This window comes from Falco naumanni, chromosome 14 (genome assembly GCF_017639655.2).
Source record: "Falco naumanni isolate bFalNau1 chromosome 14, bFalNau1.pat, whole genome shotgun sequence".
NCBI classification, from domain to species: Eukaryota; Metazoa; Chordata; class Aves; order Falconiformes; family Falconidae; genus Falco; species Falco naumanni.
The window spans coordinates 21,192,528-21,208,683 of NC_054067.1; the positions used below are offsets into that span (position 1 = coordinate 21,192,528).

Sequence of the window (16,156 nt, forward strand, 5' to 3'; positions counted from 1 at the left end):
GTTTGGGCTGGGAGGGAGCTGACAGCCCCCCGAGCCCCAACCCCCTGCCAGGGGCAGGGACACCTCCCACCAGCCCAGGGTGCCCCCAGCCCTGTCCAGCCTGGCCCTGAGCACCCCCAGGGATGGGGCACCCACAGCTGCTCTGGGCAGCCTCTGCCAGCTGTAGGGCAAGGCCTCAGGGACAAGAGTCCGAGCACTGTCACCCTGATGAATGGAGACCTGTTAGAACTTGTAGCGCGTAAGCCCTGGGAACACGGCAACAAGTTAACAGCAGACTCTCGGGCCATAGCGGTTGAGATGACAACCGGACGGACAAAGAGGGACATACAGCAGGACAAAGAGGGACATACAGGAAGATAAGGGAACGGTTAGTGCTGATGAGGGACTTTGTTATTCACGAAAGTCAAGTAGGAAAAAACCACCCTAATCTTAGAATAGAGATTGTTGCTAAGATAAGATAGACTAATCAGTACCTATTGTTTAAATTATGTGTCTTAGAAGATAATCTGTGTAGTTCACCCTTAAGATTTAACCAGTGTGTAACATGTAGAAGGTAGAAACGTATATAAATGTAAAAGAATCACTAATAAATCGACATCTTGCTTGCATCAAGCTACATCCCGTCTCTTCATTCGCCGCAGCCAGTGCCGCCCTCACAGGGAAGAATTTCTTCCTAATATCTACTTAAATTTACCCTCGGTCACTTTAAAGCCACCCCCCCTCACCCGACCCCTACAGGCCCCACTAAAAAGCCTGTCCCCATGCTTTCCTGCCAGGAAGTGCTGTTGGTAACCAGGTCTACCATTTGCTTTTCCACTTCAATGAATTTCCTCTGCATCCTTCAGATTTTTATCCTTCTTCTTCAACAGTGGAGCTATTGAGGAGCACGTCATGCTTTATACTGCTATTTTATTTGTATAGTTGATCTCACAGCTTTTGTCTTCACCTTTGTCTTTATTATGCTGTATCTTATAGAATTAAATCTACACTATATGCTATGGTTGCATTTCTTTCTCTTACTTTGGCATGCTGCAACTGGGGGTGGGGTGGGGGGAGGGAAGGCATAAGCTTTAGTGCACATACAATAAAAGTGTGGACCAACAGTTAGAAAAGAAGCAGCAGAGGAATGTGTGCTTGTGGGAGACCTGAGCAAATGGGAAAACCTTCTTAACCTCTGGAGAAACAGAAGTGAAAATAAAGGAAAGAAAACCTCATAACTGCTTTGAAGATTCCAACTCAACATTTTCTCAGTTGCTTTTCCAAAAAATCATGGGAAATAAGAATTGCTTGTGCATCACCTTTAGGCAAATCACCTTGCCAGTTGGACTGGGGCTTGTAGCGGGATGTTAAATTATCGAAAGAGGGGCCGCATCAATTTGCCAGGCCATTTGTACTGACACTTGCTATCACAAATAAACATCTGCATGAGCGAGGTGACAGCCGTACCCATCTCATTTTGTTCCATGCATCTCTGGATTGGACTTGCAATACTTGTAGTAGTAGAAGGAAAATTGTGAGAATGATAATGTAGGAAAACTGGAATGGAGCAATTTTCTATAATGTTGTGGAAAGCAATAAAACTGTGAAGGCTTCATTCAAACTGAAAACATACAGCTGCATCCTGGCCTGTATGGCCAGGAAATGGGGGCATCCAAAGGAAACCGAATGGCTTCAAGAAGATTTACTGGTTGTGGGGTATAAGTATTTATTACTTTAGAAAATAAATACTGCTCCTTTCAGGAAGTCTCTAATAATGAAGTCTGAAACAGTAGACTGGTGGATTCTGTACAACAGGCATCCCAGTCTGGAGGAATATAGGAATAATTGGTAAAGGCTTGTAAGAACATATCAATTGCATAGGCAGGAAAAAAATATGATGGGTTCTCTCCCTGGTTCTCTGCTTCCTCCTCCCTTTACTGGTTTTGTTTTCATTTTTATTTTTAAAATATTGTAACTTTTTCTTTGTATTATAAAACTCTATGCTAGGAATATTAATGGGTGGAAGACAAGCATTCAATAATTATCTCCCTCCTTCTTTCTTTTTATTTTTGGTATATAGCATTTTTATATGTTTCTCAAGTTTATAATTTTCACAGCTCACTGTATGAAAAATTATCAAGGGTAATCAAAATGAAAGGAAACAGCATTGCCGACTTTCATGAAAATATACCAAGAAATAAAAAAAGTGGAACAAATTCCTAAAATATATACCCAGGCAGGCTCTTCTGCATTTTTTTTTCCACAAGCACCAGCTGTTTTTTGCATACCAGCATAAGTGACATATTTGCGGATTCAGTTTATGGGAGCTTTGGTTATGCACTGGGTGAGGACTGACAACTAATTTCAATTAATGTGGCAAAACCAAGTTCAAAGAAGATGGAAAATTTGTAAACCTTGCAAAACCACTAATTCTGACTGTGTTCTTGGATGCAGAAAAGGTGCTACACAGAATTTTCCATATCAACATTTTTACTAAGGTTTACACGCTGTAATCTTTTCTCCATCATTATTTCACAAGGAGCCTCCTGATTTAGCAGATCTTTAATTACACCCTTGTGCCTCTCCATCTTCAGTGTGCTTTTACAATCTTTCTTTAAAATACCCCTGTTGTCATTTCAAGTGGTCATCAAGCAGGAAACCTGTGAAAGAGCAGGCAACTAAACCAAAGGGCTTGCTTTTCCCAGCAACTTACACATGCGCAAACTCAATGGCATCCATACAAAAAGAACAGCATACACATTTTGATGGAAACACATAAATGAGTAACAGGCAACTTGGATTTTGCAAGAATAAATCATGTCAAACTGATCTAACTTCCCACCGTGGCAGAATAATGAGCCTTGTAGAGACATGAAGCAGTAAACATTATATATCTTGACTTTAGCAAGGCTTTGGCATGGTCAGACGCGGTGTTCTTGTAGCAAAGCTGGGGAAACAAAGCCTCAGAAGTGGCTGAGGAACTGCTCAGAAAACTGTTATTATAGTTTTCTGACAAAATGAAAGGAGCAAGCGGGGTTTTGCTGTGGTCAGTCTTGACCCTGAAGTTTAATAAATCTCTTCTGATGGTTTAACTTCTCAAAGATTCAGGTTGAATGTTAGCAAAAAATTCCTAACGCGAGGACGGTTGAACACTAGATTAACTGCTGGCTTTTCAGTACTGTATTCTCCCATACATTTTCCCAAGTACAATCGTGACACTGTTCTTTTTGAGGACAAGGGGACAGATTCAATGACAAGATGAGGTCCCTTTTTGGCTGGTGCTATGTAACTACATGATTTAATGCCTTAAAGCAATGTAATAGGCAAATGACTCGTTTGAGATCACGAAAGATCACACCAAACTGCAACATGAATTGCTGTTGAAACATTCTTGTACTTCTTTCCACCCTGCTTCCACCCTTCCCCGAGAGGCCGCTGACTCTATCAGCTCACTCTCAGGTCTGGCTTAGAGATTATGTCCTTCATGGCATCGCCGGAAAAAACAGCATAATGAATTGAGTAAAGCTGTCCTAAGAAAAGTTTCTGTTAAGTGGGTTGGTTTTGCCTCATTGGCTTTCCTAGTGTTTTCTAGATCCAACAGAAAACTAAGAAGTGGAAGCAGCAGCCATTGCTCTAAACCAAACGGCCCAAATTGTTGAGGTTCGTCACTTGAGGGTCACACACCAGCTCCTCTCTCTGGGACACTTCTAGGGCATCATTACAGAAACTTCTCTCACCTGCACAATCTGCTACAAATCTGAAAATGGTATGAACTGCTGGAAAAGGGAGAAGGTCTTGCGATGGGGGAAGAGAAGAACGGTGTGACTTTACATGGGGTTCCTGAGCGTGGAATCCAAAATCAGGGTTTGACCTCCTCCACATCCCCTGTGGGAAGGACGGACAGCTGCCCCTCGTGGTTGCTGTCAAAGCAGGGGATACCTACGCACGGCGCCTAGAAACCAGCGCACGTACCTCGCAGAAATTCTTTTTCTGCCACGTAGAAGCAGTAACGCACACCGAGCTAAGTAACTAATAGTAAGCTGAGCTAATTAGTTTAATGAGCTAATACAAAGTAGCTACATCAGAGAGTCTCGCTTTGATGCTAATTCCCTCATGTAAGAAGTCCTTTTATGTACTGGGCTACTGTTTAAACCACTGGACCAATTTGCCAGCCCCCCTTAATTTAAATCTACTATTAATGAATGAGAACACATGTGGATCTGGTTGCAGTAGCAGAACATTTGTTTTATTTCATCCTGCCACAGTTTTTCCCTCAAGGTTTGTCTCGCTGAGAGGCAATACTGGGGAAGGAAGTAAATACTATGGAGTTCTTTCTGGAGCTTGTCACCCCGCTGCAGCAAACAGCAGCAGCTTTTTTAACCGACATGATCAGTTTACATGATCAGTGAGCCCATTGTTACTCAGATAAGAGCCCTTCAAATATTACTTTCTGTTATTCAGCATTTTAGAAGAGTTTAATAAGCTGTATTTTATCAACACCACTGTAACTTTTCCAAAGGATTTTAGGGAGACAGTCTTACAATTTTTGTTTCCCAAGCCCCAGATAATGTGAGAAGAAAATGTACCAAATTTCTCTAGAAGCATTCCATAGCAAATTCCAAAACAATATTTTCTATTAAAGTGGTGTAGGGTTTTTATGGTTGCTCTATTTAATTTTTACAAGGTGCGTGTTGATGGCACACAGAGGAAGGGAATGTATCTAGGGGAAGAAGCAGCATAATACAAGATTTAGGGTTTAAAACATATGGATATCCGTAAGATCCTGTTATTAAATTCAGGGTGTTTACTACTGCATCTAATCCAACACAATTGGGGGCTGCTACCCAAAGGGATAACCCCCTCCCCCTATCCTCAGCTGCTTCCTCATGCTGGTTTTCTGCGGTGGCTCGAGCAATATATCTGCTATATTATCCTAATTTCTTGGAGAAGCTCTCCACATCAGCTACACCAGGAGAGATGTACATTACCACAGGAAAGCTGGCTTGATCCGTCTTCTGCTTTATAAAGCAGGAAAGCTGACGTAAAGGCTTCACTTTACTGAAACAATTCAAGTAATCTAAGATCTTTAGCTCAGATTAAGCTTTATTAATTGATTGACTTGCAGGAGTGGTGAAGGAAATGTAATTACAACGTGGACAGACCATGAACTACTATTCAACTATGAAAGGATGCTATAGAAGGACATGTTTTATTTGTGGATGACCAAACATTCAGCACATCTTGCTGCTGCACCGAAAACCACAGACAAAATTAGGAGGCCAGAAACAGTGTTAAATATGCCAGAAGTATTATGTGAAGTGTTAAAATTTTTAAACAATGTGAATAACTTGCTGTAATTTTAAAATAAACACATTGACCCCTTTTCTCCTCCCTGCCTCCAAATAACCGGTAGCAATTCTTTTATTTCAGCCCTGCAGAAATGTTTACCAAGAGCTCTAATGATAGTAATTGCACAAAATAATTGCCTGTTTTAATATTTTAACTGTGACTTGCAGAGTAAACTATTCTGCATAGGAACACGGCATACCTACAGGCTTTATAATTAAAACAAGGCCTCAAATCTGATTCAGACCTTGTAAGTGCCACTATAGCTGCGCCAATAAATAACGACTTTACATGTTTTCTACCACATAATCCATCAGTATGGATGACCGGTATCAGACTTCCCACTTGGTCGTTGACCACCTGGCTGCCTTTTGGATGGGAACCCGAGCCCGGCGGAGGGCTGGCATCAAAGCGCCCTGCCTTACCGCGGCCCCCGCAGTGACACAGGGTGATGAGCGTGCCTGGTTTCTGTCGTGGTGCCTGTACCACTGCCAGCTCCCACCATCACCTAGCTGGGATGCCTGGCCTCCATGAGGGCACCGGCCCTGAGCTGCCAACCTGAAGATATGGCCACTCCCTTTCTTCCCAGACCAAAGGTCTTCGCCCTAAGCAATTAAAAGTTTTATTCCTTGACTGCCATCGTGTTCGTGAAATTGCAATCCTGATCCTTGGTCGAGCTTTTCAGATTTTACCAGGCACAAGCACCTGTCCGCCCAGAGCGGCACAACAAGGCTGTAAAACACGGCGAGCTTTACTTAGCTGGCTATCCGCTATTTCTTTCTCTCTGAAAACGCCGGTGCCGCCTTAACACGTAGGCCCTTCCACGGCGCCCACCGCCACCTGCCCGCAGCGGGGACCCAGCCGGGGCCCAGGCACCCAGGGCCCGGGCCAGGCCTCCGGGCGGCCGAGCCCCGCAGGAGGGCCCGCGGCGGGGCAGCGCTGCCCGGGCCGGGTGGCGCCGGGGGCCAGGCGGCTGTGCGCTGAGGGGCTGCGGGGCGGCGCGGCACTGCCTGCCCCGGCCCGCCGCCTGTGCGGCGCTGCGCCCGGCGCTGGGGCGGCCCGGGGCCCGGGGGAGCGGCCCGGAGCCCCGTGAGGCGGCCCGGGGCCCCGGTGGTGGCCGCTCCCCGCGGCGGCCCCCGGCCCGGCGGAGCTGCACCGCGCGCCCCCCCCGGGCGAGGGGCGGGGGCGAGCACTGTCCCGGCCGGCGCTGATCTTACGCTCCCATTGGCCGCTGTCTGCGCTGACGTCACGATCATGATGAGAATTAATGATCGGAGGCGCTGATTTCATTGTGTGACGCCGGGACCGACCCAGCCGAAACCGGCTGAATCCGGAGCCCCGGGCCCCCCGCACCAGCCCCGCGCAGCACGGTAAGCCCGGCGCGCCGCGCGGGGGCGGGGGGCGGGCGCGAGCGAGTCCCGGGGGGGCAGGCGGGTGCCCGCCCGGGAGGGGCGCGGCGGGCGGGGAGGAGGAGGAGGAGGAGGAAGATGATGATGATGATGATGATGATGATGATGATGATGATGATGCCCCTGGGCCGGCGGCCTGGCGGTGGGGGAGGGCGGCCGCGCGGGCTCGCGCTCGCAGAGGCAGCTCGGGCGCGCATGCGCACTGCGCCTCCCCCGCCGGCCCGCAGAGGCGCGGGGCACCCGCCGCCGCCGCCGCGCGACTGCGCACGCGCCTGTGTCCGTCACCCCACTCCCGCGGCCCCGCGCGCCGGGAGCCGCCTGCGCCGCACTGCGCCTGCGCGGCGAGCTGCGGGGCTGGCGCGTGCGCGCAGCGCCCCGAGCGCCCGGCGGCTCCTCCCTGCGCTGCGCCCGGCGCCCCGGGGTCCTGTGGCCCCTGGTGGCCCCTCGCGTCAGGGCGGGGGCGGCGCCCGGAGGCCGGGCTGGGGCAGGCGGGGGCCGGGGGGGTGGCTGGGAGGGCCGCGGCGGCAGGTTATCGCGTACCGCCGCTCCGTGCGGGGCGGCCTGCGGGAGCGGGGCTGGCAGCGGTAGGGGGCTGTCACCGCAGCGCAGACCTTGCGTCCCGTGAGGACGCCCCCTCTCAGGCGGCCGCTTGGGCCGCTTTTGGTGCCAGACACGGTGGCGGTTGTAGTGGCCCCTCGGTGCCCGGCGTTAGCCCTCGGGTACTCGGGGGCCCCGAGGAGGAGGAAGCGCGGGGCGCGCCTTGCGGAGGGGTGGTCACTGGGACACGCTGGGAGCGGCTGTTGCACCGGGGCTTAGCCCCACCTGGGAGTAAGGAGCACTGCCCAGCCCTGTGCCCCTGCGTTCGGTTAGCCTGGGGCCGCTGGTACGGTGCGCAAGGCCCTGTGTAACGCAGCCAAGTGGTTCTCCATCCTCTGAACTGGAGGCGTGAAGTACCTCGCTTCTTTAGAGTAAAACTACGGTTTAGTATTCTTTTCCTTTTATCTGATCCAGGTCTTAACAAACGCTTGTGTACGTGCTTAGTGTAAAACGTGTGGCTAATCCAGTTGAAGTCAGAAGTCTAATTTGCATGAATAAAATGGATGTGATGCATAAACCTGCAGAGTTGTGGTCGTCGGTTATTATGTTATTAAGGTACCGAGGGCTGTCTAATTTGACTCTAATAAAGGGCTGAATTTTATTGGTAGAGCTGTAATACAATATTACAAACGCTGTACTTGGTGGAGAGGGAAGCAGTTGTGCTGCGAGTCATGGATTTTTAATAGTAGTTTTACAAGGCAGGCTGTATATTACACTTACCTGACTGTACACATCATCTACCACACTTGCACTCTGTAGCTGCAGCTAGTTTGGCCTGTGTAGGAAAGAGGTGGTAACCTACACATTCAGTTAGTAAACATAGTTGCTAGATGCATGTCCGGTATCTCCACACATGATGTGTAAGTTGGTTGGTCAGTTGGTGGTTTTCTTTCCATTTGGGATGTGCAAAAAACAATGTTTTTTTGCAGGCATGGAAAGTGAATTAGGTGATTGCTGGTACAGTTCAGGTTTCTAAAGCTCTTGCTACTGCAGGCTTATTTTATTTGTGTATATAATAGCTTTCTTATTATAGTTGCAGTTCTGTCTCAAATTTATATTGGCACTGAGCCTTGTTATTTTGTACCACTGGAGACCTGCGAAGGGAAAGAAAAAAAGTCCGCTGAGGAGCGTGCAGATTTTCTTGTACCTCTTATGGATGGACAGAGTAAAACAGTAATAGGCTTAGAGGTTTTTATAAGGTGACTTTTTTTCCAAACAAATTCTGCTTTGGCGCTGAGGTTAAAAAATCCCCCAAACCCTCTCAGAAACTGCTTGTTTCCTTTTATCGCTATGTGTTAATCCCTGACACTTGTACGTGTTTTATACCATAAAGATTTTTACATTTGGTTACTTTGTGGTGGCTTGTATTCTGAGCGAATTATCTTTTTTATTTATTATAATTTCACATCCAAGATTAGTTTCTGTTACTGGTTGAAATGAGAGGAGTATCATTAAGTTTTTATTTCCTATTTTCCAAATTAAATAGTATTAATGTAGTATTCTATGAAGATTTGCCTTGTAAGTAAGTTTACTTGGCTCAGTAATCTTAATATTTAGAGATTTTGACACCAAGACTGTAATGCTATACATTGTAGGCAGACTTTAGACCACATAAAATCTTTTTTCCTTACACTGCTTTTTTTTTTGCCTTTTTTTTTTGTTGGGGTTTTTTTTTGCCTCCAGATCTTTCAAGCAGTGATTGCAGAACAGCTAAGTAACTCTTGAATTTTAATTTTTTTTTCCCCATAACTAGGGGATCATTGATAGAGGATTATTCCCAGTTTCTTATTGTTGTTATTTCTTTTGTGGTACTCCCGGACACCAAGCTGTTTTCATTAGTTTCTAAAAATACATCTCAGGGCTTCATCAGGTCTCCCTGGTGAGATTCTTTATTTTGGATGCTGAATAAATTAACAAGGGTGGAAGGACTAGGCGTTTGCAGCAAACTGTATGGGATAATTGTTACATTCAGTACCTTTTTCATGAAGCAAATGCACTACTACTTCAGAAACAAACTCGGCATTAGTTCTTTTGTGTTCTCGCCTCACTGCTTGGGCTCATTCTTGCCACGGAAGGGGAGGGAAGGTGTATACGGTGAAAAAAGTTGTTCAAGCAGCTAAAGAAGTCTAAAGGTGTTCAGCTGTAAGAATAACCTTAATGTCATCTGAAGAGGAGCCAGTATGACAGGTCGCAGTCTGTTAGGAGCATTGTCCTTCATGAGGCCTGTGCTCAGCAGTCTTGGAGAAACTGAAGGGCGTGGAGTTCCTGTCCTCGTTCTTATCACTCGCCAGCCCCTGGATCTCATGTCTCCGCAGTGCCTGACTTAGCACTTGGACTACATTTACGTCTCCTGAACCACCGCATACAGCAAAGGGATGCTTCTGCTGCTGTGATTATTATTTTTTTTAATTAGTGTTCAGTTTAGAAAGGGAATGAAGAACATCTTTATATTGATGGGTTTACAGAACGTTGAGGAGTAGGAGACCATCAAAGTGGAAAGCTGAATGATGCTAGTTGGCCTAGGACACGTAGCAGGGGTGAAGGAAGTTCTTAGAGGAAACTTGCTTTTTCATTTGTCGTGGATTATTTTCTGTGCTGTCACATAGGTACCAACATACTTGGCCAAGGCTGCCTTATTTTATTAACAGATAAGGCATATGTTGAATCCTTAAAAATACTATTTTGCCACCTCTGTCTTTTATTGAAGTGAAAGTATAACTGACATTCATGGAATATTGCATAATTTGCATAATGCTTTGCCTGAATTTTATTGCATTTCACAGAGTTCTTTTCTGTAACAAACTCTCTTTTCAGTGCCAATGTGTTGCTAACCAGCTGGACACCTGGCTTCCCAAAAGCTCAAATGCATGTTTTCTAAGCTTGGCAAGTCAAGATCAAAATGAAGTTATCATAAAAATCCATGTGGATTTCTAACTTGGAGTCTGAGGTTCAAGACAAAGGTGAGAAATCCTGAAGAAACTGGAGTGCTTCATAAGTACACAGACTGGGAAAAGGAGTTTATTTGCTTTGAAGTTACTGAGATTGGTTTGAATGATACAGAGTCCATTATGAATGTGTATGACCTGCTGATTCCCTTGATACTGACGTGGCTACCTTAAGGCTTAGTCATGTCAGGACTTTGTAAGTTGTTTCCCATATTAAAGAAAACATAAGAATTAATATCTCGTTCTGCGTAACTATGAAAACTGATGCTAGACGGGTAGTATGTCTAAAGAAAAAGAATTGGTGTCATCCTCTGATGAATATACCCTGTGTTAATTTGTCTCAGACACAGCAACATTATGTTCTTGTAGGTGCTTGAATGCTCAGTGCACTTAATGTAGATAAATTGCTAGGTCTGACAGGTACAGAAAGTGAGCAAAACTTGTTGCCTGTGAAGATCAGATACACAGAGGCAGCGCTTCATGGATTAACGTGGTGGCTTTGGACTTTGTGGCTTTCTAATGGAGCTTCCAAACATTCAGTTACTGGTTTATTCAACACAGGCTACTGTTTTACGTATTCTAAATAAGCACTTAAGAACTGCGGATAGCAAACTGATCTCCGTCTGGGCTTTACGGATGGCATCCTGTCCGTGAGCTTTTAACCTGCAAGAGAAGGAATATTGCCAAACGTCCTACACACTAGTGTGAAATCAGTATGCTGGTTATTGTTTTGGCCTACAATACTGAGATTGTGTGCTTGGAGGTTCTTACTGCAATTTCTTACACTAATAGTAATCTTGTGATCTTCTATACCTAGTTAGAAATTATTTTGTAGGCAGTTAAAAAAGCAAATAAACTGTGATTCTTATTTCCTTTCTCTCCTGTGTAATCTAAGATTTTCATGTGAAGTCGTATTTGCTGCCCAGCTATGACCAGCGCACATATCTCTGGAGGTTCTGCTACATCTGCAACCCAAATAGCAAAACCCACCCTGGGTTTATCAGGGTTTTATTCTAGGCATTAGTGCTATATGTTGAGGTTACCTATCACTTACTATTGCTGTCTGGAGCTTAACATCTACTTGTTAATAGCCAAGCAACTGTAGCATAGTTCAAAGTATTATTGGGGTGTAATAGAATGGTTTGTTGTAGTGGACTTGTGGATCCAGTGGTTTGTTTAGTTTTCATTGAGTTTAGTATTTTAGTAGAATTTGAACCAGGTTTTCTGTTGGGCAGATGTAGCTGCCTGCGTGGCCCTGCTGAACACTGTGTGTGCACTCTGGTTTATTCTGCAATTTACCCGTAAATTGCTGTCGCCTCTGGTAAAGGCAGGGATTTAAAAAACAAACAAACAAAAAAACCCAAACAAAAACCGACAAACCCAACCAAAAAGTAATTGGCAGAGCAGAATAAATAAGAATGATTTACACAGCAGGATAGCTGATGATATTTCAAGAATATTTTAATGCCACTTCTGTAGTTTTTATAAATATTTGTGTGGATAGGTGGGGCAGTGGGAAATGGTACAGAACTGTCTGTTGACTTAGCGTTCAGTATATTTAAAACAAAAGTATTAATAAAGTCTCACCTCGTTACCTGAACGTTTAGATGTTGGGATGTAAACTCACGTTATGTCTCAGTTCCCATAACCCGATGTTTGTAGGGTCCTGCAACCTGTTTATTTAAATCAGTTTCTGATGGCCCCCTGCACAGATCCTCTGAGCTGTACTTGACTGGATTCAAGGCAGAAGTTACTAAGGAATCTTAGCAGTATTTTGGTTGGCAGGTGTAGTTTACAAGTGATTAAAATAAATTACAAAAATGAGTTTTTTATTAAACCAGACCATGACCTCTCTTGAGCTTAGCTAGGTGAAGTCTGTCATGCAATGCATATACAGCTTCATCTGAAGATCAAGAGATTTCATCAAAACGCTCCACCCTGTCCTTATCTAAACTACAGATGTCAAATACGACAATGAAAGTATTTTAACACAGGAGTGACTTTGGATACAGAAATCCACATAATTAAAAAACGTGTCAAGGGCCTGACACACGTTTTGCAGGTCATCTGGTCTGATTCTAAAAAATTGTCTTGCAGTTGGAGGAGTCTTCATCACAGTTAATGCACTATTTGCAGAGCATGCTTCTTTTTGATGAGCCTATGGATATAAATGCTGGAGCTATTGGATGACGGACCATCTGGATCTGGAAGGATAGGAGGCTCATAACTATTTCTGATGAGGTCATTTGTGGTAACTGATCTCAACTAAATAAAACGGGACCACTGGTACTGAAAGAATAGTAGACACAGAAGTGTAAGCTGGGTCCTGCCAATTGCACAGGAGGAAAAAGAACCACAAAATCAACTCTACTGTATTCTGTAAAAGTAACAGATCAGTTGGTGGCTGCATTTTGCAAATCTACATGGGAGATCTGAAGACAGTTCTTAACTTTTTATGAAGTAGATTTTTATGAACTCTTTTGATTGGTTAATGGGCTAATAATTGTCTCGTTTGTTGCTTACTGTAAATTTCTTTAAACAGCAGAGTATTCAGAGCAAGAGTCTCCTTTGCCCAGCTCTGACTGTGACTGGACACACGTTCTGGGGTAGGCGTAACTCTGGCGAAGCCTGACTTGCAATGTGGCTGGTAGTGCTGCATTTAATAATGCGTTACATCAGGAGGGTAAATAACAGTTGGGAACAGAGGTAAAAATGTGATTGAAAAATCATCTTCTGTTTTAAGTGTTATTGAAAAGGAAATGGTAATTTTTAGAAATAGGTAGGTAGTGATTTTCCTATTGTTTGTTGATGTATAGAGGAAAGTAAACTGAAGTCAAAGCTCTGGCCTACAAGCATTTTACTCCAAATTCTAGATATTAATCTCTTTCTTTATCGAGGCCTGTCAAACTCTATCCATTACCATTACAGGGTATAGTCATCTTGATTAATAATGTAAAAGAGTTGGATGTCTACTCATGCTTTTGAGCCCTTAATAATTTTATTTGCTCTAAATTGGAAGCAGTTCTTAGGCAAAGGTTAAGTATATTGCTACTCTCCTCCTTTCCACCCCAAATTTCCAAAACTTGTAACTAAAAGTTTAGTAGCTACAAAGGGTTCTCTCGTCCCCTTTAATTTCCTACAAGATGACATACCGTTTCTTATTGTCCAGTTTGTTCTGCATTATTTTGATATATGTACTGAAAGTATTAAAAATAACTTGACTGTTTTGCTTTCTGAGTGCTAAGTCAGATGCAGGTTGTTCCTGGCCAGTGCTTGTGGTGTCTCAGCTGGTGGCCTCCTGTTTGGGGCAAAACACCCTCCAAATGGCCCCGTTCTGAAGCCCTCTGGTGATGGGGCTCTTCTTTTCTTACATATAACCAGAGGATTATATTCTTTGCCTGTATAGACTGTATAATAAGAGCATAAAACTCTGTTTTGCGTTTAGGGAGTCTGTTCTGCACTTGGTAATATTCAGCGGTTTGCCTTTTCCAAACTAGGGCAAAAATTTGTGTGCGTAACAGAGCTGTGTCTGCTTTAATGTGTTCACTAAACTGCTGCTGACGGGGCTGCCTTGTCCCTGGCCACCCTGAGCCTGCCGTGGCCCAGTGTACCCAGTGCTGAGCCTGGCTGGGGCAAGGCCGGGGCAGGGATGCAGTTAGGGTCTGCCCAGGGGGGATGCTCAGCGCGCGTGGGCCAGAGGGCAGGCTGGCTGGGGGAGCACTGCTCCCCAGTATGCCCAGTGCCCTAGACCACAGTGTCTGCCCTGTCCCTGCACAGGGAAGCTCTTTTGTGGCGGGGGAGCCACTGCTGAGGCTGAAAACAAGACCCAAAGACTTGCTGTAAGCCTGGGAGGAGCATGGGGGTCTTCATGCTGGTTGAGTGCGCCTGGCTGCAGACAGAGCCAAGGGGCAGGAACGTGTCCTGAAGCCTTGTAGCAAGCACTGGCTTATGCCCCTGTAAAACAACCCTTAAGTGTTCTTAAAATGCTGGATTTATAGCCTCGGGGTACAGTTTCACAGTGGCTTGAGCCTTTCTAAAGGCAGGCTGTGATTTGGGTGGTCCCTCCTCGGTGTTAATATTAGAGCATCAGCATTGCAGTGGGCTGGACCAGAACCACCTAAAGCCCTTCTCTTTGGGTCTTTTCCCCCCACCCCGGGTTGGTCTTCAGTTCTGGTCCTCAATCCCTGTGACTTTGCAGCTGGGAGCGCTGGTGCTGACACAGCAGGAGTAGCATGACCAGCCGTAACGGAGTGTAGGGTTTGCTGAAGCTGGAGACAGTGGAAACTTTACTCCTGCCAAACAGTCACCTTTATTTTATCTCAGATTTTCTCTGTTTTTTTCGGTAGGGAAGTGGAAACAGACCTGCCAATATTGTTGGAGCTGCTGGTGTTACTCTGTTTTGCCTAATGCCTTTGTTTGTTTATTTTTACAAGGGAGAAACTTTTTCTTTGAAACTAGAGGCTCTTGGACTTAGCAACACAATGTAATATTTATTTATTTATGAAAGGCTGTTAGTGTTGTTCCACACATGTAGTTCACCTGTTCAACTTAGCTTTTCACAGAGGAATCAGTATTGCTGACTGTAATAGATTTTTTTGGAAAGTAAGTAAAAGTGTTGGTAAAGGAATCTGGAAAGAAAACATGACAACACTCAGTGTTATCACAGCAAGCATAAATGAGAGCCTGTGCATTCTGCAAATATTACAGTTTTTATTCCAACTTTCAGAGTATCTTCTTTTATTTTTAGATGAATCTGCGTTCTGTATTTACTGTAGAACAACAAAGGATATTACAGCGTTATTATGAAAATGGAATGACAAATCAAAGTAAAAATTGCTTTCAGCTCATATTACAGTGTGCACAAGAAACTAAACTGGACTTCAGTGTAGTCAGGGTAAGTACTGAGGCCTTCCAAATTTGTATGTTAAAGTTATACACGTTCGTGTCTTTACATAAAATATCTGTAGAGGACTGGAGTCTCTAACTTCATACTTGTCTTAAATTAGACTTCAGTATGCGTGTGTGACATGTTCATTTTTATCCAGTGACCCTGTTTATAGTCTGTTTTCACTGAAATGTCTTCACGTGATTGCTGTATTTAGCAGGGACTCGATTGCACAAGGAGTGATCTTTGTTCTGTTTGTTTGTCTTTTGTTAATGGTGTTTTGGTTTGGTTTTCATTTCACTTATTTATTAAATTGCATATTAGTTTGCCCTATAGAAACCTTGTGCCATGTATTGTATCAAAGAAAGGTCATGTTACTAGGAAACTATTTTTAAGTTAAACAAATTTCTATAACCTAATGTATTTGGAGGAATAACTGTGGAAGTTTTTCTTTTGACACACTCTGTCACACTTGTATTCCATGTCACAATCATAAATATTGTGGTCCCTCACGGTTTATTTACAGTAAGTACATTCTTTTCTTACAAAAGAAGAATGTCACTAGTGCTAACAGGAGCTCTTCCAAAGTCTGTGAATTCCATGGGAAGGGAAATAATAATCCCTTTGTGAAACACTAGACAACAAAATGGCTGTTGTCTCAGAGCAGAAATAGAAATCATGAAGCATTAGCTGAAAAAATAACGGTAGTGGAGCTACTAGGAGTTGCTGGAACACTGGACACCAAAGAGGAAGAAGTAAGAAGAGGCTGGTGGATTTTTAAATGATGTACCAGTGGTATATTAACAGTGACTCCCTAATTCATACCTGGATTCCCCTCCCTCAAAATACGCTGTAAATACCGAGACTTGCTTTCTCAGCTCCAGGCAGTGGGAAGTTCTGAAAGTCAAGCCAGAAATTCAGACTCCCTGAATAGACAAATAGTTGTAACAGGAATCTGGATGCTGATGATGCAGTTGAGGCCTGTTTTTCTATTT

General features: G+C 44.6%; 1 protein-coding gene across 4 annotated transcripts in view; it reads left to right on the forward strand.

Moving 5' to 3' along the window:
• Positions 1–5,081: 5,081 nt before the first annotated feature.
• HDX (highly divergent homeobox) overlaps positions 5,082–16,156 on the forward strand; it is a 48,535-nt gene continuing 37,460 nt past the window's right edge. The window contains exons 1-3 of one of the 4 annotated variants that reach the window (XM_040614458.1): positions 5,082–6,695; positions 10,146–10,291; positions 15,024–15,170. In XM_040614458.1, coding sequence (XP_040470392.1) covers positions 15,024–15,170 — 147 coding nt within the window. In that variant the 5' untranslated portion in view covers positions 5,082–6,695; positions 10,146–10,291. The remainder of the gene's footprint in view (positions 6,696–10,145; positions 10,292–15,023; positions 15,171–16,156) is intronic. The other 3 variants (XM_040614456.1, XM_040614457.1, XM_040614459.1) reach the window with 3 other exon arrangements.